This window comes from Sceloporus occidentalis, unplaced genomic scaffold (assembly GCF_023333645.1).
Source record: "Sceloporus occidentalis isolate IW3139 unplaced genomic scaffold, rSceOcc1.0.p SCAF_2, whole genome shotgun sequence".
NCBI lineage: Eukaryota > Metazoa > Chordata > Lepidosauria > Squamata > Phrynosomatidae > Sceloporus > Sceloporus occidentalis.
In genome coordinates, this window is record NW_028316982.1 from 94,095,676 (window position 1) to 94,121,862 (window position 26,187).

The following is a 26,187-nucleotide window of genomic DNA, read 5'->3' on the forward strand; positions in this document are numbered from 1 at the left end:
AAAAATGTAGGACATTACAAAACAAAAGCTAAAAACACTAATATAAATATAAATTCATGTATCTTAGTCATGATCAAAATAAAGGACATTTTGGAATTCATAGAATCGTAGAGTTGGAAGAGACCACAAGGACCATCCAGTCCAACCCCCTGCCATGCAGGAACTCTCAATCAAAGCATCCCCAACAGATGGCCATCCAGCCTCTGTTTAAAGACCTCTAAGGAAGGAGACTCCTCTACACTCTGTTCCTCCTGGACAGAAGGTTGCAATGTAGGATAGGTCCTGGAAAGGGGGGAACCTCTAGACCCCTGTCTGCAGACTGACACTCCTAGTCAGTGACATAGACACTGTGCCCTTCTGCATGTCCTCTGACTAACTGCAGTCTGGCATTGCATTACAATTCAGGGAAGAAAGAATATTTCCCCCCACCACAACCATTAGCATCCTCTACCACCACCACCACCCTTTTTAACTTCAGAATTGGGGCTTTAAAGAGGTAGGCATATAGATCCATAATGATAGCCGAAGTAGCAGATGCCACTGTAATATTCTGCATGACTCATCTACTGTACTCAGCCCTCTCGAGAGGCTGCTTTTTATATGGGCTCATTTGCTAAAGATGGAATCAAGCAGACCAAACAGGCTACTGCAGGCTGTCAGGTCTCAGACTGTTTCTTAAAAGCATATATCCCTTTCCATTATTAACGAAAGCTCAGTGGACCACATATAGGACAGCTGGCTTGCAGTGAGTGGAGACAGTTGTTCCTTTTTCTTTTTTCTTTTTTGAAATCCACATAGCTATGCCTTCTAAAAAGGTTAAAGGATGTTGCTGGGAAAAGAGAAACTTTGTGAGCTTATCACACAATTTGTTCTTCGCTTTGGATTTTTAACCATGAAGATAGAATGCTTAGGAGTTGATAAACCCACTGTGGGTTTTTCCCCAAAAAAAGTCCAAAGGGCAAAAAGTTTAAAATGTTTATTGTCAAAGCTTTGTTAGTTCCTGTTGCTTTGTTTTTCGCCCTGTATTTCCTATCCTTTTCTTGTGTTATATACTTTTTCTGTCCTCTTCATTCACTCACTCTGTTGGCTCAGCTGTTCTGTTTCTGCCATGGCTCATCTCAGTTGCAGGTTTTCAATGGACTGCCTTTTCTTTCTACCCGAAAAATACATTTAGTTACATTTTTTGCATAATATTGTCTTGTATTGTAATATTGTATTGGTACTTTTTTTAAAAAAGATCTTTATACTTAATATAGCTTTCAGTATATCTAGATGGAACAATAAGATAGGACAAGTGCAGTCTTCTCTTCTGAATGCTATTTTATCTGTTTCAGACATGTTATAGAGACTGTAATGGGATAGATATTGTAGAAATTATTTAAGGTTTGCCTATCCCATGATACCATCAGTGGGAACCAGTGGTTAGAATGATGGGCTAGAATCATAGAGTTGGAAGAGACCTCAAGGGCCATCCAGTCCAACCCTCTGCCATGCAGGAACTCACATGAAAGCATCCCTGACAGATGGCCATCCAGCCTCTGCTTAAACACCTCCAAGGAAGGAGATTCCACTACACTCCGAGGGAGTTTGTTCCACTGTCAAACAGCCCTTACTGTCAGGAAGTTCTTCTAATGTTGAGGTGGAAACTCTTTTCCTGTAGCTTTCATTCATTGCTCTGGGTCCTAGTTGCTTGAGCAGCAGAAAACAAGCTAGCTCAATATGACATCCCTTCAAGTATTTAAACAGGGCTATCATATCACCTCTTAACCTTTTCTTCTCCAGGCTAAACATCCCCAGCTCCCTAAGTCGTTCCTCATAGGACATGGTTTCCAGACCCTTCACCAGTTTGGTCGCCCTCCTTTGGACATGCTCCAGTTTCTCAGCATTCTGGTGCCCAGAAATGGACATAATATTCCAGATGGGGCCTGACCAGAGCAAAATAGAGTGGGACTATTACTTCCCTTGATCTAGACACTACTTGGAAAATTTTGATTCAAGTTTCTCCTGAGCCATGAAATTCACTGGGTGAGCTTTGGCCAGTTACCTTCTGTCAGCCTGATTTCCTCATAGCCTTGTGAGCATAATGTAGGAACAAAAAGAGCTCATTCAAGTAAAGTGCACCACAGTGAGCTCACTGGAAGTAAGATGAGATAGAAATACAGTGGACCCTTGTTATATGCTGAGGTTTGGTTCCAAGATCCCCCGTGGATAACAAAATTTGTGGATTCTGAAGTCCCATTAAATATAATGACATAGCAAAATTGTGTCCCATATAAAAAATGGAAAATCAAGGTTTGATATTTGAAATTTATACTTTTTTTTAACATTTTCAAACCATGGATGCTTGAATCCAAGTATAAGAAATCCATGTATAAGAAGGGCCAACTGTATAATCAGTAGATAAATAAGTAAATCATTTAATACTGCCAGCCAATCATTCCACTCAGGTCTACCTGAAGTACGCCTAAACCCAGGACTGATTGGTTGAAAATCAGTGGATTGGTTGAAAATCAGCACACAGATGATGCACAGCTACATTTCCAGATGACAGAACAGGTTAATAACTTTGTCATGTAGAAAGGGGTTCCCTGTTCCCAGTTAAATTCTGAATTCTCAGTTCAAAGTACTTATGCTTATTTTTTTAAAAAAAAAATCCCACGTGATTCTAGACCCAGATACTTGGCCTTTCTTTTGCCACATGTACTTATTCACTGCAACCAGCATCAGATGCCATTATTCTTCTGAAATTTAGCTAGTGAATAATAGTTGAAGAGCCATCTCAATTTGCTTGGCCTGATGAATGCTCTAAATTGATACCATTTTAGCAACAACAAAGAACTCTTTTATTTTACCAGCTATTTTAATTTTTCTTGTTTTCCAAGCACTTGGAGGAGGTGTTGTTTGGGTTTTTGTGCCTCCCTGATTTTTTTTTTAATCTGCTGGATTTAATGTTGCCTTTAATCTTTATAGTGTTTTTATTTTGCATTTTGTTCATCATCATCCCATCAACCTTTATTAGGCATCTCAATAGACAATATACAACAAACAATACAATACAAATTAAACTAAAATAGTTTACATGAATGCTTTAAAAATTTAAAAATTTATAAAAATTTTATCATCCATAAAATCATCTAACACTAAACTCTAACCATTAATTAATTTGTGCCAGATTTTTGTTGCCTCCATTAGAAAATTGGCCATCAATCGTGTAATCTGTACATTACAATCCTCCAATAAATGTACTAGAGTTATATCCGTTAAGCAGTAATTCATTTCCGATAGTTTCTTTAACAATTTTGCTCTCGGTTTTTGATACAGCGGGCAAAGAAATATAATATGTTGGAGAGTATCTGGAGATAGTTCACATATACATATTCGATTTGCAAAAGGGATCCTCAAATATCTACCCCTAGTGACACAGGAAGGGTGAATGTTCAGTCTTGCGAAGAGGAAAGCTTTCCTCGAAGCCTGAAGGGACAATGAATGAAAGTACTTTGGCATCTCGCCACAATAGTGGGGAATGCCAAATACAGAAGGGGAGCACACTCTGGGAGGAGTGGAATAAGTCATCCTGTAGTCCCAACTCAATAAACAATCCTTAATTGTCTTAAAACACTCCTCCTCAGTTAGGAGGAGTAAAGAGTCCAGACTTAGGCCTTTTAATTTTAATTTATCTTCATAGATTTTTGACCAGTTAGTATAATAATTATCAGATAAAAGAAACCAAATTAGACTAGATCTATTTGGTCTATAATGGATTTTAAGCCAAAATTTGTACGCCATCAACCAAGCTGTGGTCTCGAGTGAATCCAGGCCAAGCTCAGCATATAATGTTAGGTGATGAACACATGGTGGGATAGATAACAATTTCCTGCAGAGTTGTGTTTGTAAACTTTCAACCTCCTTGTTAAAAGCTGTTACCCAAACAGATATACTATATAGTATTTGTGGTCTTATTTTGGTTTTACAGTCGGCCCTTCTTATACACGGATTTTTTATACACGGATTTAAGCATACACGGTTTGAAAATGTTCCAAAAAAGTATAAATTTACCTTGATGTTCCATTTTTTATTAGGGACACCATTTTGCTATGTCATTATACTTAATGGGACTTGAGCATACACGGATTTTGTTATACACGGGGGATCTTGGAACCAAACCCCAGCATATAACAAGGATCCACTGTATAAATTTTCATAGCTGCAAGCAAATCTTGATTTCCCTTCTTATAATAAAAGGATTGTAAAGTCGCCAGAGATCTTTTTCCAGATTGAACAACCCTTTCTCTCTGCTTTGCCCAAAGACCATTATAATGGAAAAGAACTCCCAAATATGTATACATTTTTACCTGCTCTATACTTTGATTATTCACCTTCCATTTCTTTGGAGTGAATCTTTTTGAAAATACCAAAACCTTTGATTTAGTAACATTTATCTGTAGGTGGAACTCAACACAATACTCACTAAATCTATTCAGGGCTCTCGATAAGCCCACTTGAGTCAACGAAAGTAATACAGTGTCATCAGCATATTGCAACACAGAAAGTGGGCGATTTCCTAGCATAGGAGGATGGGTGTTGTATTTGGGGGGTTGTTGTTTTGGGGTGGTTTTGTTTTGTTGTTGTTATTTTACTTTTCTCTTAATTATAAATCAACCTGGGAATATTGTACTCTTGGAAGTGTGAGATACATATACTGTAAACTCACTTGGTAACGTTGGGTTGTCATGCTGTCCCAATCTTAGAGGAAGGCAGTAGCAAACCACCTCTGAATAAATCATGGCAAGAAAATCCTAGGATAGAGTTGCCATACATTGAAGTCTACTTGAAGGCATGTAACAAGAAAAAATAAATAAATAAACCTGTCCTAGGGCCCACGTGGCTTTAAGCTTCACAAACATTTAAGTGTGCTTCTTCAGCAATTTTTGTCAAACAGTTAAAGACACAGTCAGCAATGTGATGTCACCATAGTGTTTTCTAGTAATATAGCATTGATGGTCCTGCCTCTTTCCACTTGATAAGTGTGAGTACTAGCTTTATGAGATATACATATATATACATATATATACATATATATACATATATATATATATTGTGTGTGTGTGTGTGTGAACATGCAAACCATTCTCAATTATTCAGTGATCCCAGTTAGCATACAATGTGTACAACCCTCTTCTTTGTAGTCTTGCCAAAATATCCCACAATTATATCTTTGATTTATTAAATATTAAACAGGTATATAAGAAAAGAAGCAAGGCAAGCTTGCCTGGCAATGTTGGCAGAAATTAGCATCAAGGTGTAAATATGAAACTAGGAAGAACACAAATGTTAGATCTTTTATTAAGATTAGATCTCATCTGTTTCTTTGTCCTCCTAGGCAGCCATTAGCAGAGTGCATGTTTCTTTGTCTCGTTAACTTTCACACAACTTTATTCTTGAGATTTTCAGAAGACTGTAAGGATGCACAGGGAAGCCATTGAAATCCACAGACACCTGGACAATTTCAACAGGAAAGAGGAAACCCTTAAAATAAACAAGGTTTGGCTACCAGTCCTGAAAAATAGGAAGATCAAAACTCAACAAATGCAAATGAAAAATCTCCCAGGGTCAGGGGTTTCCCAGCAGACAATGAGCACTAATCAAGAAGACACTAATCCTCTTTTGCAGGCCCTCCCACTCTGAGGCCTGCCATTAGCAACAGAAAAATACCCTTGCAAATCATTCCTGCCCTTCCAGGTCACACAATATATATACCCAACTCCTTTCCAGGCAAGCATTCTCTGAAGATGCCAGCCACAGATGCTGGCGAAACATCAGGAAGAAACTCTTAGAACATGGCCACGTAGCCCGAAAAACCCACAAAAAACTATGGAGGCCAGCCATAAAAGCCTTCGACTTCACTCTGGTGAAGCTGTTTGACTATTAGCCCAGTATTCTTGTTGATTACACAGGAATGCTGAAGCTTTGGATTCAGAGTTAGCCATGTTTTAAGAGTGCCATCTATCAAGATGGTGCATTCAGTTTAAGACTACAAAGAGTTAAATATTAAAAGTTATGGCCAGTCCGAGCCATTTTACTGTGGAGATACAGCAGAAAATGGGATACCCCCGTCCAGCTAATTCAAAGAGCATAGCAGACCACGCCAGCCAAATTATTTGATCTTTCAGCACATTTCCCCATCGATGAATGAATGAATGAATATATGTGTGTGCATGTGTATTTGTTGTTTATGTATACTGAAAATAATAAGTATACAGAAGTATGCAAAATCCAGCCTTCCAAAATACAGTACTATAATGTTGTATCCATTATTCATATAATTGTTATACATGGCAAAGAAATCTTTAAAAGGAGGCACAACTCAAGGGAAACTGCGATGAAAATATTTTCACAAGTATTTACCTAAATACTACTGGAACTTCCAGTTAGAATACATCCACTAACAAAATTGGAATTAGTTTATGTGTTGACTCTCCAGTCAGCGGTTGACAGAACTGCTCAACTCAACTTTTGATGAACAATCAAGATTACAGTCAGTGTGTGCATACTTTGTGTGTACTTTTATGTGTATATATGAACCTTTTTTTTAACCTAAGTATCTTTGCTTTGTGTGAATATATTTGTTTTTAGATTTATTTCATACTGAATACAACCTGCCATATTTTTGAATGTGGAATACAGTCTACCCTAGAACAAGTGGTGCTTTAGATGTCTTAGTAAAACCTGTAGTCTATGCAAAGCTGACAAAGACTAAGACTGCATCTGTACTGCAGAAATAATGCACTGCTTTAACTGCCATGGTTCAGTGCTATGGGATTCCGTGATTTGTACTTTTGTGACATATTTAGCCTTCTCTGTCAGAGTTGTGATGCCCTGCCAAACGACAAATATCAGAATTCCATAGCATTGAGCCATGGCAGTTAAAGTGGTCCTTTATTTCTGAAGTGCAGATGCAGTCTGAGAGACTGAAGATCAATCTATAAATGAGGTTAAAATGTGTGACTGGAAGTTGTATATATATTTCTTTTTTTCTTTTTAGTAAATAGGAGTTGGGAGGAGATTGATCAGTACAGCAACATATAGTGAATTTAACAAACCATCTTGTTAAGCCGTCTTTGCATTAAGGATGGGAAGAATCTTCATAATTATTCATTGCTATCTAGATTGAAAAATAGGGTTCCCAACAATAACCTCTTTCCTCAAAAATAACAGCATTTCTCCTGAAAGCTACTTTTCCAAAATTTCTCCTGGAGTTACTATTACTCCTAGAGCAGAAAGGCCTCTTCTGACAGGGAGCTACAGCATAAAGTAACACTGCAACCCCATGACATTTGCAGCAGTAGCCAGTCAATCTTCCCACAAAGGTTTGCATCATTATAAGGTCCTGCATTGTCTGAAGAGTATGTTGAGCTTTTTATATGGGTATCCATATCAAATCATCCAGTCCATATTACAAAAACTTTATGTACCTGCTGCAGCTAGGGCAAAGTGCAAGGCAGGAATCTTAAGTCCTGGATTCTTCCATCCTTGCATGCAAGCACAAATCACTGCAGTAATTTTCTTCCTGCTGAGGGGAATTTTCCCCCCCACAACAGTGTCCAGAAATGGTGTTGTTGAGGAATTATTTTGTAGAGAGAAACACAGTGTTTTCTGTAGAAGAACCCCATTTTCTACACAGGAAATTTGGATTTTTTTAAAAAAACATGTGCCTTTGTCCACAGGATAATTCTTCTGCAATACTTTGTCAAATATCAGAGGAGAAATGCAGAAAATTCTCTCTGGTCTATTATTCTTCCCAACAGTATTTTCCAACTGTCAGGAAACCCATTTTTCAACCTAGAAATGAATAATTATGAATATTCTTTTCATCCTTAATGCAAAAATAGCTTAGCAACAATGATCGACAATGAGACTGGAATTCTGTGCACTGTGTGCATAGTGGCAGCAGGAGGGAAAAAAGACCATCATTGCTGCAGTCATCAGGAGTAAGGCATTGGAGAAATAGGCTACTTGGAGCCAGCAGATTTTGTCTGCTTTCACTTGCCAACATTTCATGGCTCTGGAAAAAAGTGTGACCAGTAACATAGTGCACCAGCAGGATTCTGGCTGAGACGGAGACCAGCAGAAGCAAGCAGCCACCTGCTCAAATACAAGATATTTGGTGCATGACAGGGCAAGGTTTTTAGAATTAGAATTTCTACATTTCAGGGGAAATAACGCTTGTATTAAAGAGCTATGCTCCTTGGAAGGAGCCACTCATCCCAAGAAGGCTGCACCTCTGTAAATATGCTTCTGGGATATGGCTGAAACAAGGCTAACAAGGCTAAATGAAACTTAAGGAAGAAGGAAAGAATAAAGAAGATTGTGGCATAAAGGAAAGTACAGAGGGTTAGGACAAAAGTAGGGAGGAAGGAGATAGACTAGAAAATGAAATGGGAAAGAAGCAGAACTTGGAGCAGTTGTTTTCTTAAAACTGTAACTCCCAGAATCACCCAGCCAGCATGGACTATGACCATGCTAGTTGGGACACAGAACTGTTATCTTTAAAAAGGTTACTCTTCCAAGCCCTAGGACAGGCCTGCACAACATACGGCTTGGGGGCCGCACGCAGTCCGCTAAAGGATTCTGGGTGGCCTACAAGTATGTGGAACAACTTCAAGGCTCCTCCACTTTTTTGCCTTCTCCAGAGGAGAAGGCCAGGCAGCAGGGGAGGAGGATGGGCAAATGCTTGCTGAGCAAGCACCGCTATCTGGCTTTCTCCTGAGAAGGAGGCCTGGTGACAGTGGAGGAGGAAGATGGGCAAATACTTGCCCTACAAGGCTCCTCCGCTGAGAAGGCTGGGTGGAAGATGAGGATGGGTGAATATTTTCAATGCTCCTCCACTGCTTGGTTTTCTCTTGAGGAAAAGGCCAGGCAGAGGAGGAGGACGGAACTAGTATTAATAATAGTAAATATTTTTAATTAATAATTATTAATATTTAACTAAAACCTATTTTAATTAATATTAAATTAATATTTAACTAAAACCTATTTTAATTTTGGCCCCTTCCTACTGCCAAGTTGTGCAGGTCTGCCCTAGGAAGAAGCAGTGGTGGAAGGAAGGAAGCCAGGCAAGCAAGCAGTACAACCAGCTGGAGAGGCAAGAAAAAAGGAGAAATAGGAAGAGTGGGAAAATGTGTCAATTTTACTTTCTTTCACATCCATTCTTTTTTAGTCACAAATTCTTTCCATCCTATTTATGAAGACATTCATTAATTAGTTCTTTTTAAAATATATATATATACACCACACAAAATTCTCAGAACAACCTAGATGTAACAGGTGAATGAGCTAAGATGAGCAGGAAAAGAAAAGATGGAAGCCACGAAGACTTAAGAGGAGTTACAAGATGTATGGACATGCCCAAGGTTTAAGGTTTGATGGAGGGGTCCTCCTCTGTGTTCCATCAGTCAGAACAATATGCTATGTAAGGCCTTTTCTGTTGTAGCACCCTAGTTATGGAACAGCTTCCCCTTGGAAACCCAGTGGGCACCAACATTGCTACTGTTCACATGGCAAGGTTTTTTTGGGGGGGAGGGGGAATTGTAATTTTGGGAGCTTAATTACATTTACAAAATTGTACACTGTTTGAATTCACTGTAAGCTATTTTAACCCTTTTCTATCTGTTTTTTAATTTGTTAATTGTTTAATATATTTTAGCCTTTTCAAATTATTTTTAATTATTTTAAAATTATTTTATTATTATAATTTATTTTATTAATTTAATTATTTTAAATATTATAGCTATATTATTTCTATTATTTTCTTTATACTATCTTAATTATTTATCTTATTTTAAATTGGATTGGTTTTGTTGTATGCTGCCCTGAGATCTTTGAATAAAGGGCAGGATATCAATATTTAATAATAATAAATAATGTACATACATATATACATACATACAAGATGAAGGAAACTAAGGCCGAGGGAACAGAAAAAGAAGCTGCCATTTCACCACACACAGAACTGTAGTCCTGCTTTTATTAATACATTCCCATGCACATTTCCGCCATTTCGTTGCCATCTCCATACTACAGGTCGAAATATTTCTATTTCACTTCTTTCATCTCAAGTCACAGGCTTTGATAAATAACAGTGGTTGTTTGGTCCTGTTGATATGAATCTGTCAATCTGTCCTATTAAAAAGCTTAGGGAAATTCCATATCTGTAAACATATAAACAGTTATTTCCATTTGCATCAGCAGTAACCACAGTCTATGTTCCGTTTTTATTTATACTGTACTCTTGTTCTATAAACAGGTCTATTGATGCTAAAAAGAATCTGTCCCTCATTTCTTCCAACAAAGTCAAGTCAAGGGACAAACATGAAGGGCCTGTTTTGGCTGGAAGACACCATTTAGAAGATGATTTTACCATGTGTTCTGCCACAGGCCAGACATATATTTATACCTTAGATATAAAGTATAAGGCTGTTCATGGCTTGAACTGGTGTGCCTCACCAACTGCCTGTTGTAAACAGTAGCAGCAAGAAAGTAAAAGGACCCAATCCCAGCAGGTCTATGTCTACATCTGCACTGCAAAAATAATCCAGTTTCACACCACCCTGGCTGCATCTGCACTGCAGAGATCCTCCGGTTTGACACCACTTTAACTGCCATGACTCAGTGCAATGTAATTCTGGGAACTGTATTTTTGTGAGACATTTAGCCTTCTCTGTCAGAGAGCTCTAGTGCTACAACAAACCACAGTTTCCAAAATTCCATAGCATGGAGCCATGGCAGTTAAAGTGGTGTCAAACTGGATTATTTCTGCAGTGCAGAAGCAGCCTCTGAATGAAATAAGGCTTTGAGAAAAGTGGCTGGTCAGAACTAGCATAAAATCAAAACAAAGCTACTATGACTAAAATCCTGTATCATGCCAAAAGGGAGTTAGTTTCTACCAGTATATTTACAGGAAGTGGTAGAGGATGATCCCTCTCCCCAGTTGCTTCTGGGATGCACAACAACAATTAGTGGGCACCAAGCACAGGTCCATTTTCTAAGCCATTGACTGGTTTTAGAGGTGCTCATTCTGACTGTTCTCGAGCATAGAAGGAGAAGAAGAAGGAGCTGCTTCCTCTTCCAGTATAAGGCTACCCCCTCCCTCCCTCGGTCATGTTATAAGATGGAGCATACCCTAATACAGTCGGTCCTTCTTATACACGGATTTTTTATACACGGATTTAAGCATACACGGTTTGAAAATGTTCCAAAAAAGTATAAATTTACCTTGATGTTCCATTTTTTATTAGGGACACCATTTTGCTATGTCATTATACTTAATGGGACTTGAGCATAAACGGATTTTGTTATACACGGGGGATCTTGGAACCAAACCCAAGCGTATAACAAGGATCCACTGTAACTGGTTAGTGACTAGTGACTCAGTCTCCTGGATTGTTGTTTTGAACACCAGGTTAGGGGGCTTTTGGATGGAGTTACAGGATACCTCTTTCTACAAGATCCAGCAAAACATATTTGAAGGTGTAACTATCCGTTATGCCCACATACATCACCACCAGAATGCCAGCCCTTGTTTGTGTTCCCTTGGCACTACCCCAGAAAAAGTATAGTGTCTAGTGCAGTCCACCAAAAGGATTCTGCCCTTTGTGTTTTTGTTTTCTACTTCTTTGCTTTTGTCCCTTGGGAGATTGAGATGTTATTTGGTTCCTTTTTCCGCCTTTAATAATGCTGAATATACAGACCTATCTGCCAGTAATTTGGTTGAGAGGGAGGGAAAACATAAAACAATTCTCTCAGCAGCAAAGTTGCAATAATGGTACTGGATTAAAAACAGTCTCCCTTCTCCCATATTCCACTAATAAAAAATTACTTGGAAAAGAAATGAATAGACAGACCTGTACAAGCTCAATATTTTTAAAAAGGTGTGATAATTAAATAATATGCATACAGGACCCCCATGAAAGTGGGAAACCACACCAAAAAAACCACTACTTTTTTTACCTGAAAGACCACCTTTCTAGGAATTGCTAGTTCCTCTAGCACAACTCTGTATTCAACATATGCCAAAAGTTTACCATGGAATCATGCTGGAGGACCTACACATGCCTAGAGAAGTGTTTTCTCTAGTAATCTCTAGGTCCTCCAGCACAACTCTATGGTCAATTCCCAGCAGAATTCCTCTGAAAGACCTAGAGATTTCCAGAGAAAACATATTAATCAAATCTGCAAATAATCAAAACCACAAAAGTCAAAGCCGCAAATGTGAAGGCCCGACTATACTACAGTAGTTATGGTAAAGAGATGTTTAGTTCCAACCATACCAAGTGAGACTGAAAAGTAGTACCTCATTAAGTAACTTGCAACTCAGTGGCAGAACAGACAGGCAGGAAAAAGCGACTTGATCCTACTTTTTCCAAAAGCGGGTGGAAACCTCACTGCCCGAATGGCCCACTGCCAAGGCAGGCCAAATAAGCATGGGCCAACCACACAGCACAACATCAAGCCACACCACTGAGTAATTTCTTCTTGTTGCCTTCCCACTATGTATGCACACTGTTGCACAAACACACCACTTGCAACATCCAAGTACCTCCCACATCCTGCCCAGATGCCATCCCATTGATCGGCCACCCCTTTGACTGGCCATGCAGTCACATGTGCAATGCTCGGCCAGTACAGGGCATCAATGTGCAAGTGATACATTGGCAAAGCACAATGATGGAGGCCCCTCATACATGTCCCTTCACTCCCATTCAACCCATGCTCCCCTGTTGGACTGTCTGGTTTGTGAATATTGTAATTACATCCATTGAAGTTGTTATACTTTCATTTCTTTACTTTGCCACAGCCCCACACTCTCATCAGGGCATTTATATATACAGGTGCAAAGATGCACATTTTCTGCCTTGAGTCGGACTATCCCAGCCCCTTTTTGCTCCAGTTTTTAGCCCTAGAGTGTGGTTTTCGTCTGGTTTCCAGCCACTTTCGAGGCGTGCATCACCTAAACACCTCACCTTCAAAACAGCTGCAAACTACTTTATTTTGCCTGTCCATTTCACCCCTCAGATTGCAGACATTCAGCTCTGCACATGTTCTGGGCCACAGTTTTTATACGGGGGGGGGGGGGGAGAGGAGATGGTCAATGATAAGGGAGATTTGGACTGCAAAACATCTAGAAAATGAAAATTTTCCCAATCTACTGTAGGTGGAGTTATAATCAGTAGAAAACATGGATTTAGACTACCCAGGAAATTCAGTTTTTTCACATAAATCTGTTCGACTTCCCCCCTTCAGATAGAAGTTACTCATTTTATTTGCTTATTTATGATAAATTTATATTCCTGCTTTGTTCTGTCCTATGATGGAACAAAGTCAGTATACTTTTGTTTCTTCAATGGCATCCCATCCAAATACTAACCACACCCAAATCTGCTTAACTTCGGCAAGGTGGTCTAAGACCATGCCGAAATGGATGGGTATGAATAAGTAATGGACATACTCTACTGGTCCGGGTCACCCGCTCGCTTACCTGACTTGCTGCTACAAAGGCCATACTGCAAAAATGCATTTTTCATTGTTCTGGCACACAGTTGCACCAGCATGTCATTCTCCAGAGAGGGGAAGGTGGAGAACTTACATTCCACCACTATCTGACTCAAAAGCAGCAAGGAAAGAAGTCAGTAGTTTAGTAGGGAGGAAAGAGGCATTTTGAAGTAGAAAAGGAGGACTTATTCACATTTTGTAAGAGATTATTGTGGTTCCATAAGATTGATATTTCTCAGGTAGGAGGCAGAACTTGGGGGGCTTTGTGCAGAGTGAGACATAAAGGACTTCAGTTGTTTGTATTAGGTTAGAGACAAGTATTGTGGTTTACTAAGATTCATACAACTTTCAATATCTGTATTTCAAGTATTTTGTACATTTTGTGAATTTCTCTTTTCCTCCTTGGGTCATTATGCATATTAACCAATAATAGTAAAGTGTTAGGTATAAACTATTTGTTGTAATAGATGCCCATTATTATTAAAATTTAGGGTCCAATCTTTTTTTTTTTTTTTTTTTTTTTTTTTTTTAAGATAGGAGTTGCATATTTATTTATTCTTCCTACATGTTCTCTATTACAGGTGACCAAAGCTTTCCCTGGGAGTCCAGGACAAATAACTCTCCATGCAAAACCATTCCTGGTCTGTGGAGGTGATGGATTTACTCATTCCAATTTTGATGGATGCATAGATTCAGCGATGAGTATTGTGGAGGTTTTGAAGTCCAGTTTGTAAGATTATATCTTCGCTTGTTTCTGATGAAGTATCAACTTATTTTTATGATCAACTCCCAGTATCAACTTATTTTTATGATGAATTATACATTAATATACTAAATCTTGGTGTACTAGACCTAATTATCCTCTGTTTTTAAGAAATAAATCATGACAAGTCTTTAGATGTTTCACAGATTTATTGAAATATTAGTTAATGTTGCTTACTTATTTGTCCCTATCTTGAAGATGCTAACTATGATAGTTTCTTCGTCATGGTCTCTGTGAATCACACAGAGTGCGCAGATGCAGGAAAACCCATTTGTGTGAATTCACAGATGACCACTCAAAGAACTACAGTTAAGCAACCTGTCTTTTTCATCAGGTGTTAGAAATAAATGAAGAATGACAGCATACCTTCTGTCTCTACCAATATGAACCCTTGAAATTGACACTGAGAATTGGAAGGAGGGAAAGAAAGGCTACGTTGTATAATTTGGAAAATACAAAAGCAGTCTTCTGGATGTGATTGCAAAGAATCAGGAAGTGCAGAAAAATGGGCACAATCTTTTTTCGTGCAGAAAAAAGGGGGGAAACATTTGGAGCCTTGTTGCAGTAAATTTTAATCTTGCCCTTTTTCATATACATGGGACCATGTAAACAGTGGAAAGGAAATACTACCTTGTGCAGTATTTTATATATATTTAAAATATAAAATATTTGAGAATGTTTTCATATCATTTCTCTTTTACGAACCCCCCCCCCCAAAAAAAACAACTCAAAGCAGTTTTGTAATTTTAAAGGTTACAATAAATCCAGTAGCTAAAAATAATGAAACAGTAACATCTAATAAGAGAGCCAGTATGGTGTAGTAATTCAAGCATCAGACTACAACTCTGAAGACCAGGGTTCAGTTCCCCACTGGGCCATGGAAACCCACGTGCTGCCATTGAATAAAATGTGTCTTGGTGATCTGCAGTGCTCAAATCAGCAGATAGCTGGCTCACAGATACGGCAGGCACACTGTAAATGAAATTTACATTTCATAAAAATTTGGATAACTGGGGTTTGTGGTTTGGTAAGGAATTTAAGCTCCTCTGCCAGAAAGCTTTAGTTCAGGGAGGTGCAGTAGAGAATCCTGTGTGTCACACCAAACTATAAATCCTAGGATTCCATAGAATGGAACCAAAGCAGTTAAAGTGGTATCAGACTGCTATATTTGTGCAGTGTGAACAGATCCCCTGGTTCTAACCTGTATAGGGTATGCGATATGCCAAAAACAACATTGTAAATCTGGCTCAGTATGTAATTAAGGTCACCATTTTGCACTATATGCTGCTTCTGGTCCAACACGTCATCTCTTCAAAAAATGCATGTTAAAAGAATTCACTCTTGAGGTTCCAAACAATGAATCACTATGGCCATCCCTGTCCAGGAATAGTTATAGTTGTTGTGCTAGTATTAAAGGACATTTGCATTATGAAAGAGAGAAAATTACATGATTTCACTAGAGGTTATATTTCAGACTATTTGGGCATCCAGTTTTGTCAAATTAGAGCAGTTAAACCTTCTAATCATTGTTAGACTGGAATTTCCATAATCCTAATTATTGGTCATGCTGGTTGTGGCTGATGGGACTTAGAATCCAATAACACCATGTCTGCTGTAATGAAACTATTGTTTATCAAACTTTGAATACCTGGGGCATTTCCTCAGACTGGAGGAATAGTTCATTCTTATTTTCCAACATGTGTGTGTGTGTGTGCGTACTTTCCCCAAACAATGAGGAGGAATCCTGCTTAAAACCTCAAGGTAATATATAGCATTGCTTCTTCCCATCTAGCCCACCTATTTCCCTGTGAGTCACAGATTTTTATTTTTTTTTTTGGGGGGGGGGGGCATGTTTTCTAGAAAATGGAAGTGCTGCTGGGATTCCCTCATGCCTAGCAGCAATCACAAGGGCTACATTAGCAATTCTCAGGCCAAAATCCTCCATCACAAAGCACATCATAAAAGTTTTGCAACTAGAACTGCACTGTTGCTCACCTCTCACCACTCCAGTGCTCACTGTTCCATAGTGATAGCCACCTTTCCACAACCATTTAATCACAGCAATATGGTGAATCCGGAGCAGGGGGCTTTGGTCACTGAAGGGGGAGAAAGAGAATATCAATATCTGCAATGACAAAAAAAGGACATATTCAGTATGTTGGGGTTACACCCACATATGTCACTAACAGGATGTGCATTTTAGTGTATTCACCTTCTGTCCTTTGGATATAGGTTGGCTTGGCAGCTGATTAATCTTGAGTAAATTAAAAAAAAAACCTTCATTCAACTTCTGATGCTGATGAATTCTTCCCCACTTCCCCCCCCAAAAAATTATGATTTTTTGAAAAAAAATTAAATGTAGCAGTCTATCAAACACTTTATTTACACCTCCCTTTTTCACAAAGAGTCAGGATATTATCACACAAGCCTTAGTCTCACCACAACCACATTAGTAAAAGAAAATGTAAACATACTGGTTTAGAAGTATTCATTATTACACATCTCTGTAATAACACAAAGGTGCAGTTTTGCTATTTAAAATCCCTTGCACTCTCTTCCACATTCCTTATTTTTATTTTTAACACATTCAGAGGCTATATTCATGTGATTTAATTTTTTAAAAAGAAAAGAAATAGCAAGGAAAGGGAAAAAGCTTGCATGGGAATAACGAAAGGGATCTGGAGCAGAGCAGGAGAAGATACTGACACCACATGACTGTCAATATCAGAACTGCCACAGCAATGACATTTTGCACCTGTGGCATACGGGAAAGTCAGCACATTTGGGAGCTTATGGAAGGGTTTTCCTCATCAAAGAAAAGGGACGCTCTAACAACACTTCACAGGCACAACAGCAATGATCAGAGAAAGACAACGTCATGCAAGAAGTATTTTCAAAAACGCTATTCTCCAACCTCAATTGCTGTTTCAAAGCCTTGTCTGATACTGTCCTCAGACTTGAGGAGGTATTGCCACAGATGGAATGCAAAATTAGACAATTGTTCAAGTTCAACATGATTAACCATTGTTTTGGCCCTTCCCAGGAACTCTTACTAGAAAGCTTAATGGCAGTCAATTTCCTTCAAAGAAGAGGAGGACAAGGATGACAGCAACAACAGTGGTGGCAGCAACACAAATTCCAAGACTGACAAAACGTCTGAATGAACTCACTACAGATAGGATCAGAATAGCACAATTAGAAACAGTGATGTTACTTTAGACGTATCACATTATCCAACATTACCTCACTGATTCTGGCTAAAACCCAAATCACTGATGGTCCAAAACTCCAATCAGTAACACCTGGTAGACTGTAAAACTTAGATAATATTAATAATATGAGAATAAGAATAATGGAAATCTCTAGGAGTTGACAGAAAGCTGATCACTAAAAAATAAAAAGCATATGTGTGTCCAGCTGAGAAATTGGGTTAGTAGCTGCATGATATAACGGAGGTTAGCTAGTAAGCACAGCTTTGGCCAAAATAAAATTTTATGATGCCTTGTTGGGAAAGCTCAATTAACAAACTGTCAGCCCACATGTCCTGTTCAGGAGCTGAGGATGACGAACGATCACATGTGAGCAGTAATTTTCCCCCCATCTTGAATGTTTTCTGCAGGAAGAAAATTACAGGAAATTTGGGGACAGCAGGAACCTGATACTGAAAAGGAAATTAGTTTGTTTTCCATATTTACATGAGGATATTACCATAGATCCGCATTAGACCAGTAACAACCCTCCTCCTTTCTGTCCTATTGGTAGTAAATTTAAGCAGTCCACTTTAATAGATGGTACTGCAGATAGTTTTTTTCAAAGCCAAAGGTGCAGTCCCCACCAATGCAACGATTGAGTCATGAAAAACATAATTCAGTGCAAGTAAAGTAGCCATCCTAAGGTATCTATCCCAACCTTGAGTTTTTAGAACAGGGAATTGTCACGGTATTTACAAGAGTCTTGCCAGGAGCAGAGTCCTGCTGAGCAGCTAGTCCATTTTCATGCACAACAGATGTTATGATCTACATCTGTGCACCATTTCCAGACTAGAATTAAGATACAGTCCCCAAATGTCTTTTTTTCCAATTCTGAAATCCTTTACACCTGATCCAGGGCTTCTTTTAATCATTTGAAACTCCCTCCCTGAAGCTATCTACAGGCCATCTTTTAGAATGCAATGATCATTTCTTTATTCAGACAGGCACCAGGCATATAATCTTTTAAGATATTTTAATTTTGTTGCTTTTCTTTCAGTGGCTAGGTTTTTATATGGATTTTTAGTATTTATGTTAGTCATGTCCACTAATCTGGATACATTTAATGCTGAAAAGGAAGAGACAAGTAAAATGAACTAAACTTTAAGGACCTTATCACATAAGCCTCATTCCCACTGTGATTGCATTAGTAAAAAGAAATAGCTACATGGTTTTGGAGGTTTTCTTATCCCTCCCTAGCACAAGTAGGGCAGTTTCTGTCATTGACAGTACAGTGGACCCTCGATATACTCTGGGGTTTGGTTCCAAGAATCTCATAGTAGTCTCGCTGGCCACTGTTAAAAATCACAATACTGAATTATATTGAAAAAGTAACGTTTATTAATATTGCACCATCTCAAGATAACAAGAAGTCTAGAAGCTGTTCTGAGGAACTGGAGGAAGGAAGAAACTGCAACATGGCTGCCCGCAAAATTGCTTCTCCAATTCCACCTGAACATGGTGGAAACTGTGGAGACGTGGAGAAATTTGGACATGTTCCAAAGACAAGTTTCTAGAGCTCACCCCAAAAGAGATACATGTTTATTCAGTGGCAGCACGCCACTCCCATTGTCAATCCAGTCTGAGTTTTAGTCCAAATTTTAAAGCAGCTATCCAAAACATTGAACCCTATCCCCAAAATAGGTTCCACAGTTTAGTGAACTCCTGTTGTGTTCAGACTAGAACCCAGAATAAATTCATCATCCCATTGCCATGGGAGCAACTAATCACCACTGGGTGCATTTGTATTAGAGATGTTCCATTCAAATGGGCCCCACTGCTCCAAAAATAGTACAGTGGGCCCTTCCTATTTGCTGGGGTGAAAGTGAAAAAACTGTAAATTAAAAAAAACACAGGGTTGTTTTTGACTGGAAGAACACCTCTCTAGGAATTTCTAGATCCTCCAGTGCATCTGGCAAAATTTTACCATTGAATTGCACTGGAGAACCTACAATTGCCTAGAGAATTGTTTTCTCTAGGTATCTCTTCATCCTCCAGTGCGATTCTATGGACAACTTCTGACAGAGTGACGCCAGAGGATCCTAGATAGAAATATTAAATCCATGAATAGTCAAGTCTGCAAAAGTAAAAGAAACAAATATGGAGGGACAACCGTATTTGTGTCTTTACTGTGGGAGAAGACCACAAGCCCCTTCCTGGAGACCTTAGAAGGCCATACCACCATTGCACCTTCCACCTTAGGTATGTTGGGGGACAATGTTTTTAGGCACTTTAGAGCCTTCTTTAACAGCAGGGAGTAATCTGGAAGTCACTTTCATTTCTTTCCTCTTTTTATTGTTATGGCCTCTTTTGGGCCTAATATAGTCCAAGACAGCCAAAAAAAATGTGGCAAAAATGTTCCCATTGCTCTAGCAAGTGTTTCTCCAAGAGAATAAAGAAATCCTTTTTCTCCCAGCACTTCTTTCTGAGTTATTTCAGCCCGTGATACAAATGCTTTATCTTCAGCCTACCAATAAAGCGCTAGTGGAAACCAAAACCACCAAATAAAGTTATACTGTACATACAGCTGGCAAGTGAGTTCTACATTAATGTTTTATTAGTTGGTGGAGATCACCATCCAGATTCCTCTTCAGCTTTTTATCTTGTTTATTAATCCTGCCATTAGGCATACGCAACAGTGGAATCCTCCCTAAGCTCATATTGTTCATTTGTTCTATTTAAACAGTAGCTGATATCTTTTCAGGGATGTAGATGCAAATGCGTGCAGCCTCAGCTCAAGATTTCAATTGCACTTTCTGGGAACATACTCTCCCTTGTGCGTGCGTGTGTTGTTTAATTTACAAAAGAGCCTATGCACATCTGGCCATGAAATCCTAGCATGTCACAGAGGATTTTGTGGGACATACCCATTCAATCTCTGTGGGAAACCATGAGGCCTGTAGGGCTTCATCATTCAACCTGCATCAGGCTGCCAGGTGAAAGACAGGGCAGAGCTCCTGAATCTTGAACAGTTGCACAAAAGGTGATTCCAGCAGATGGACTTTGCATGACAAACAACACTTGCTGAAATTCCCTTTTCTCCACAACTATTAAAGGTACAGGAGTCCTGGTTTCCACCTGACAACTCCAAACTTTCATGAAGTGTCCTAAAATATTTAAAAATATCTCAAAATTAAAACAAAAATGTTTCATTCTCACATGATTCAATGGGTCCATAAAGTTCCCATAAAGTATGGTGGGAAGAGGAGAACACATGATAGATAGTCCCAGTACATAATTTCTCCATCACTGCCATTCCCCAGATCTATCTTATTAGACCCACTGCTTAAGTATAGAACCATTCAGTGGGTACCAGTAGGATGTGAACTAAATATTCCCTTCTCCTAATGTCACTAGACAGCAGGGATGTAGAAAGTTGCATTATACTGTGTCAGACCTATTAAACCAACTGGCTTATTGTGAGCAGGGCTCCCTGGTTTCAGGCAGAAGTATTTTCCATTCTTATCTGGAGACACTGAAGACTGACCCTCAAACATATTCAGCAGCAAAGCTTTTTCCACACTGCAAATGCAAGTCCTTTTTAAAACAGTTCATAATTAATTAATGGAATGTGCTGTCAGGAGATGCAGTGAGTATGCCAATGTTAATTCCCATCAAAAGTGATTTGACAAAAGTATATAAGATTGGATTGTAAATTAAGCCTTGTTCACACAAGTAAAACACTCACATGTTGAAAGAGGAATGAGGATCACACTGCTGGCCTTCACCTCCACATAGGATAGCCAACTTACTCTCATCCTCTGATGTTGTTATGTTCACATGGGCATCTGTACAGCTCAGTGAGAATGGGAATGACAGTGGTCCCACTCTTTTAGACACATGCCTTCTTGTGTGTAATGCATAAACAGGGCTTTAGATTCACCCACTACTAAGAAAACATGGAAATGATGTTCCATCAACGTTTTTTCACAGAGTATTTGTACACATCATAATTATATTTTTGTGAGCTTGTGGCAACATAAGGTATACCAAATTGGGAGGGAAAATTGAGAATACACTACAGTGTACTAACTGAGGGCCCATCATGATCAGATTGCCTTTTCCACTGAGATCTTCATTGCTTCATCCAGAAGCAGTTGAAGATATTTTGTTCACATAAAAATAAAAAGGGGAAAGAAATGAAAGCCACCACCTTGATAATAATGACAGGTGGCATCTTGCATGGCAGTTACAGACTTGTAACCAAGAGTTGTGAATTCATAACTGACCCATGTTCAGCTAGGCTATGTATTCACAATCATGACATTATTGCCACAATCGTAAATGCCCCCCATGTCCAGTGAGCTGCTCCAAGTGATGGAGATCTGCATCCTGGTTGAGTAAAGCACTTCAGGATGACATGGCTGGCTCCCTCTGGTCCCCAATCCACTGTATGACATCACAGTCTGGTTCAGGGTCAGGACAGGGCTGGAAACATCATCCAATGTGCCCCTCTTGGCCATACCACAGACCTCTATCATTTGAAGTAACTCCTCCGAGTTGAAGGTGGATGTCGAGGGCCAATTCCTTAGGTTATTTGTACCTACATTTACATAGCTACAAACAATGCAGAATCTCAGCCAGTGTTTAGAAAGAAACTTTATTGACCTAAAATACTCAGTGTTTGGAGACTACTCTTGTATACTTCTGACATGTTGAAATAACAGAAGTTATGTGAGCGGAGGGGGTGGACACATTTATTTTGCCAGGAGTTCAGAGCTACATCTGGTGAAGAAAATGGTAAGCACCACAGGATTTATCTATGCACTTTGTAACAGATGCAGGTGTCCCCGTCCATCATATAGAACCATTCTGCTTGAACCTCAATATTACTACAACTATTACAAATGCTCTTTGCAACCAGGCCTGTGGAATACCTGGAATGCATACTTTGATTTACTAGCTTCATTTGGGTCCAGGCTGCAAGTTACATTCTTCCCTATCCTGCCCTTTCAATTTTTCACACCAGCCCAAACCATACAGAATTTTACATTACCACTGTTTCAACACTGCATGTAGATTTGTCTTTAATGCATTTTAGTATAAAAACAAGCTTAATACTTGGATCCAGTTTAGCTCAGTCAAACTCACAATGCCTTTCTTCAGATAATTTAAGAAGTACACACTTTTCCCTCTTGTTCACAATCATACCAATCTTTACCAAATAGCACACCAAGGTCTCATTCCCATTTACACCTTAAACTGATTTCCGATTCGCCTTCACTCTGTGTTGGTAATCGATTCCAAAAGGTCCATCGTTCCGAAACTGGCTATTTTCATTATCCTGTATAATCACTTCTTTTTTGGTATGGTTGTCATCCCCACTAGTTTGCGCTGTTTCAAAATGAATGTCAATCATCAGTGACATAAGCGGCAACCTGGGCTCACCATCCATAGAGTTGAGCATCCGTGGATGGCAAGTGTGTGGTGGGGGGTAAAGGAGGAAGAAGAGAAGAAGAAAGGTGCTGCGTGGTGGGAGGAGAAGAAAGAGGGGAAAGAGGAAGAGGCAGTGCAGGGTGAGGAGGAGGAAGAGGAAGGCGAGGCAGGAGGAGGAAGGAAAGTGAGGCAGGGGGAGGAAGAAGAAGAAGCAGTGCTGCACGAGGAAGAGGAAGGCAAGGCATGGTGCGAAGCAGGAGGAGGAGGAAGAGGAAGGTGAGGCGGAAGGACGAAGAAGAAGAGTGGGTAGAGTGGCACGAGGAGGAGGAGGAAGAGGAAGGTAAGGTGGTAGGAGGAAGAGGACGAGGAAGGGATGGTGCAATGCAGTTCAAGGAGGAGGAAAAGAAGGAAGAAGAAGGCAAGGCACAGGGCATTCAATGTTTGTTTTTTCATTGATCAAAGACTCAATGTTCTATTAATTTTATTTTGGGGAAAAAACTATGTACCCATAGGTCACACCACAAGCAAAAAGGCAGCACTGGGGTGTATGTGAAATGCTGGATCTACCAAAAACAGAGGAGGGATTGTAACCACCCCTCTGCCATTAGTCCCTCCCCTCCAGAATGATGCAATTCAGATCTGTCGTTCCCACTTGTTGAACACGGTTCAGAATCGATTCTTTTCAAAAGAACCGCTAGGAAACTAGTGTCTGGAAAAGCTGGGTTTTTTACCTTTGCCTTGCCTTATCGCAACAGAAATCAATCAAAGTACGACAGGAACTGGTTTCAAATGGGAATGATGCTCATTTAAACTGATCGGCAATTCACTTTATTTCATAGTGAGAAAAAGCCCCAAGACATATCTTCTCCATTGAACCTTCCAACTTCCATGCAGAAAGGGGAGAAGATGGTTCAAAATCCCATCAAAAGAAAGTAAGTTGAAAAAACCCATTGGACTCAATTTAACCTGTTGATAGCTGGGATCAAATTTACCCCAACAATTCTACAAAACGTCATAAAACTTTAATGTAAGGCTTCCCTACTCCATCTTCAGGATATTTCTCAATGATGATATGAATTACCAAGTGTTGTTTCAGGACTTGTCCTGTGAAATCTAATGAAAAATGTATGTGTTTATTTTCACAGCTTCTTGGGTCAATTGGAATGGCTAAGAAAACTAGAAAAATACATATAGAACGGTAAGCATCAACATTATCTCATAAAAGTCTATTTAATTTTTTAGATATCCATGTCCTCAGATGCTTAGGCAAGAACCTGTTCTTTCTTTTCCTTGTGAGGAAGGAACAAGGTGACAAAAGAAACCATCCTGAATCCAACTGTGTTGTTGCTGTCTAGCTCAATTTCTGTTCTGCTACTGAAAAAAGAATTTCCAGAGTTTAAACAAGGGAGGGATTTAATGCACTTTTCCACTGTGCAATTGGTTTATGTATATTGCAAATAAAACCTGTTTAAAGATTGCTTAAAACATAGTACTGTGTCCTTTTCTTTTGTTTCCATCTTTGCTTGATTTCTCTAACAGTAGGGGGGAAATGGATGTTTTGGAAAACAACAGATGTCTGATGTTTAGTCCAGTTGAGCACAGTGGATAACAGGTGTACACTATCTCTTGTTCTACCATTGGTACAATGGTTAAACCCAGTGCAATGATACAAGTACTAGCAGTATTTTTCACTCTCCTAATAGCACAACATCTCATCTAGGCAATTTAGGCTGAATCTACACTGCAGAATCAATGCAATTTGATACCACTTTAACTGCCATACTCAATGCTGTGGAATTCTGGGATTTGTGTTTTTGTGACATAGCCTTCTCTGTCAGAGACCTTTGGTGCCATAACCAACTGCAAATCCCAGGATTCCATAGCATAAGTTAAAGCAGTGGGAAAGTGCATTAATTCTGCAGTGTGGCAGCAACCATAGGCTGGCATCATATTCAATATTTATGAGATTGTAAGCCAAATTTACTTTCTCATTAACTTGAGATTCACATTTACTGTTATTAATGACTGAACATGACCCTAAAACCCTGTCTCTTAAACCAGAAAAGTAGCTGCAGCAGGACCTCAAAGGGTCTCTCCAGCTGCCTGTCTCAGTACGCCCTGCGACCAGGACAACATTGCAGGGTTCATTTCCCAGCACTCCCAAGGTGCAGTACCTAGAGACCCTTCAACTGAGGCACAACCTGGCTTAAGAGATAGGTATTTTGTAGGGATGGTGGCATCAGCAGAAATAGCTACAATGACTCTGTCATTGTAGTGACATCTGATGATACAGGATCTTGGATATTTTTTTTACTTGTGTAATAGACTAATTGCTAGCTTTTTATTATAATGGTGTTAGGGATCACTGGTATTTCATGTGTTTTATTGTTTGTTGTTGTGTGCTTTCCAGTCATTTCTGACTAAGGCGACCCTATCACAGGGTTTTCTGGGGCTGAGAGTGTGTGATTTGCTCATGGTCAATCCATGGGTTTCCATGGCTATCAAACCGTGATCTCCAGAGTCACAGTCTTAACACTCCAAACCACCACACCATGCTGACTTGCTGTTCCACATGTTTATATATGCTATTTTATTTGTTTTTAAATCCCTGTTAGAATCTTACTTGTGCCTCAACAAGAAATGTTTCTCATTATATTTACTTGTGCCCCAACAAAATATATATTCTCATTATATTTATAACACTCATGTTGACAAATAATTACATATTCTGCTTTTGAGCTGATTTCGACCCCAATTCTGTCAATGCATAGAGCTCCAAATTAACTGTAACAACTGGCAACTTTTCACCAATATGTCTCTAGCCAGAGATTTAGCTTTTTTAAAAAAGTATTCTGGTTGGCATACTGGTTGGGAGAAGACCCAAAATTCCCCTAATGTTTGTTTACCACTAATCCACAGCCAGAATCCTGTTGGTACATTATGCCAGATTAACTATACTGGGATAGGCAGTGGCACCAAGAGGAAAATGGCCAGGACACAGCAGCCATGAAGAATGTAGAGAATTGTAGAGAAATAGGCTGCTCAAAGCCAGCAGATTTTAATTGGTCCCCATGCTACCAGTACACAGCCCCTGAAAAGTAACACTGCTAGCACAGCACACCAATAGCATTCTGGCCTGGATGTGTCAAAGACAAGGCTTGGAAATAACTAGTTGTTTGAATTCTTGAGTCATTAACACATTAGATTTTTCTGCTTCTTTGGCTTAATGCACTAAATTTCATTATTGTCCCT

The 26,187-nt window shown here is 39.3% G+C and overlaps 1 protein-coding gene across 4 annotated transcripts in view; it reads left to right on the top strand.

Annotated features, from left to right (window-relative positions):
• Positions 1 to 24,359, top strand: part of LOC149318725 (renalase-like) — a 171,492-nt gene extending 147,133 nt beyond the window's left edge. For 2 of the 4 annotated variants that reach the window (XM_089510350.1, XM_089510351.1), the window contains exon 7: positions 14,130 to 14,443. In XM_089510350.1, coding sequence (XP_089366476.1) covers positions 14,130 to 14,282 — 153 coding nt within the window. In that variant the 3' untranslated portion in view covers positions 14,283 to 14,443. Of the gene's footprint in view, positions 1 to 14,129; positions 14,444 to 23,774; positions 23,868 to 24,080 lie in introns of those variants that run through there. The other 2 variants (XM_089510349.1, XM_089510348.1) reach the window with 2 other exon arrangements.
• The last annotated feature ends 1,828 nt before the right edge of the window (positions 24,360 to 26,187 follow it).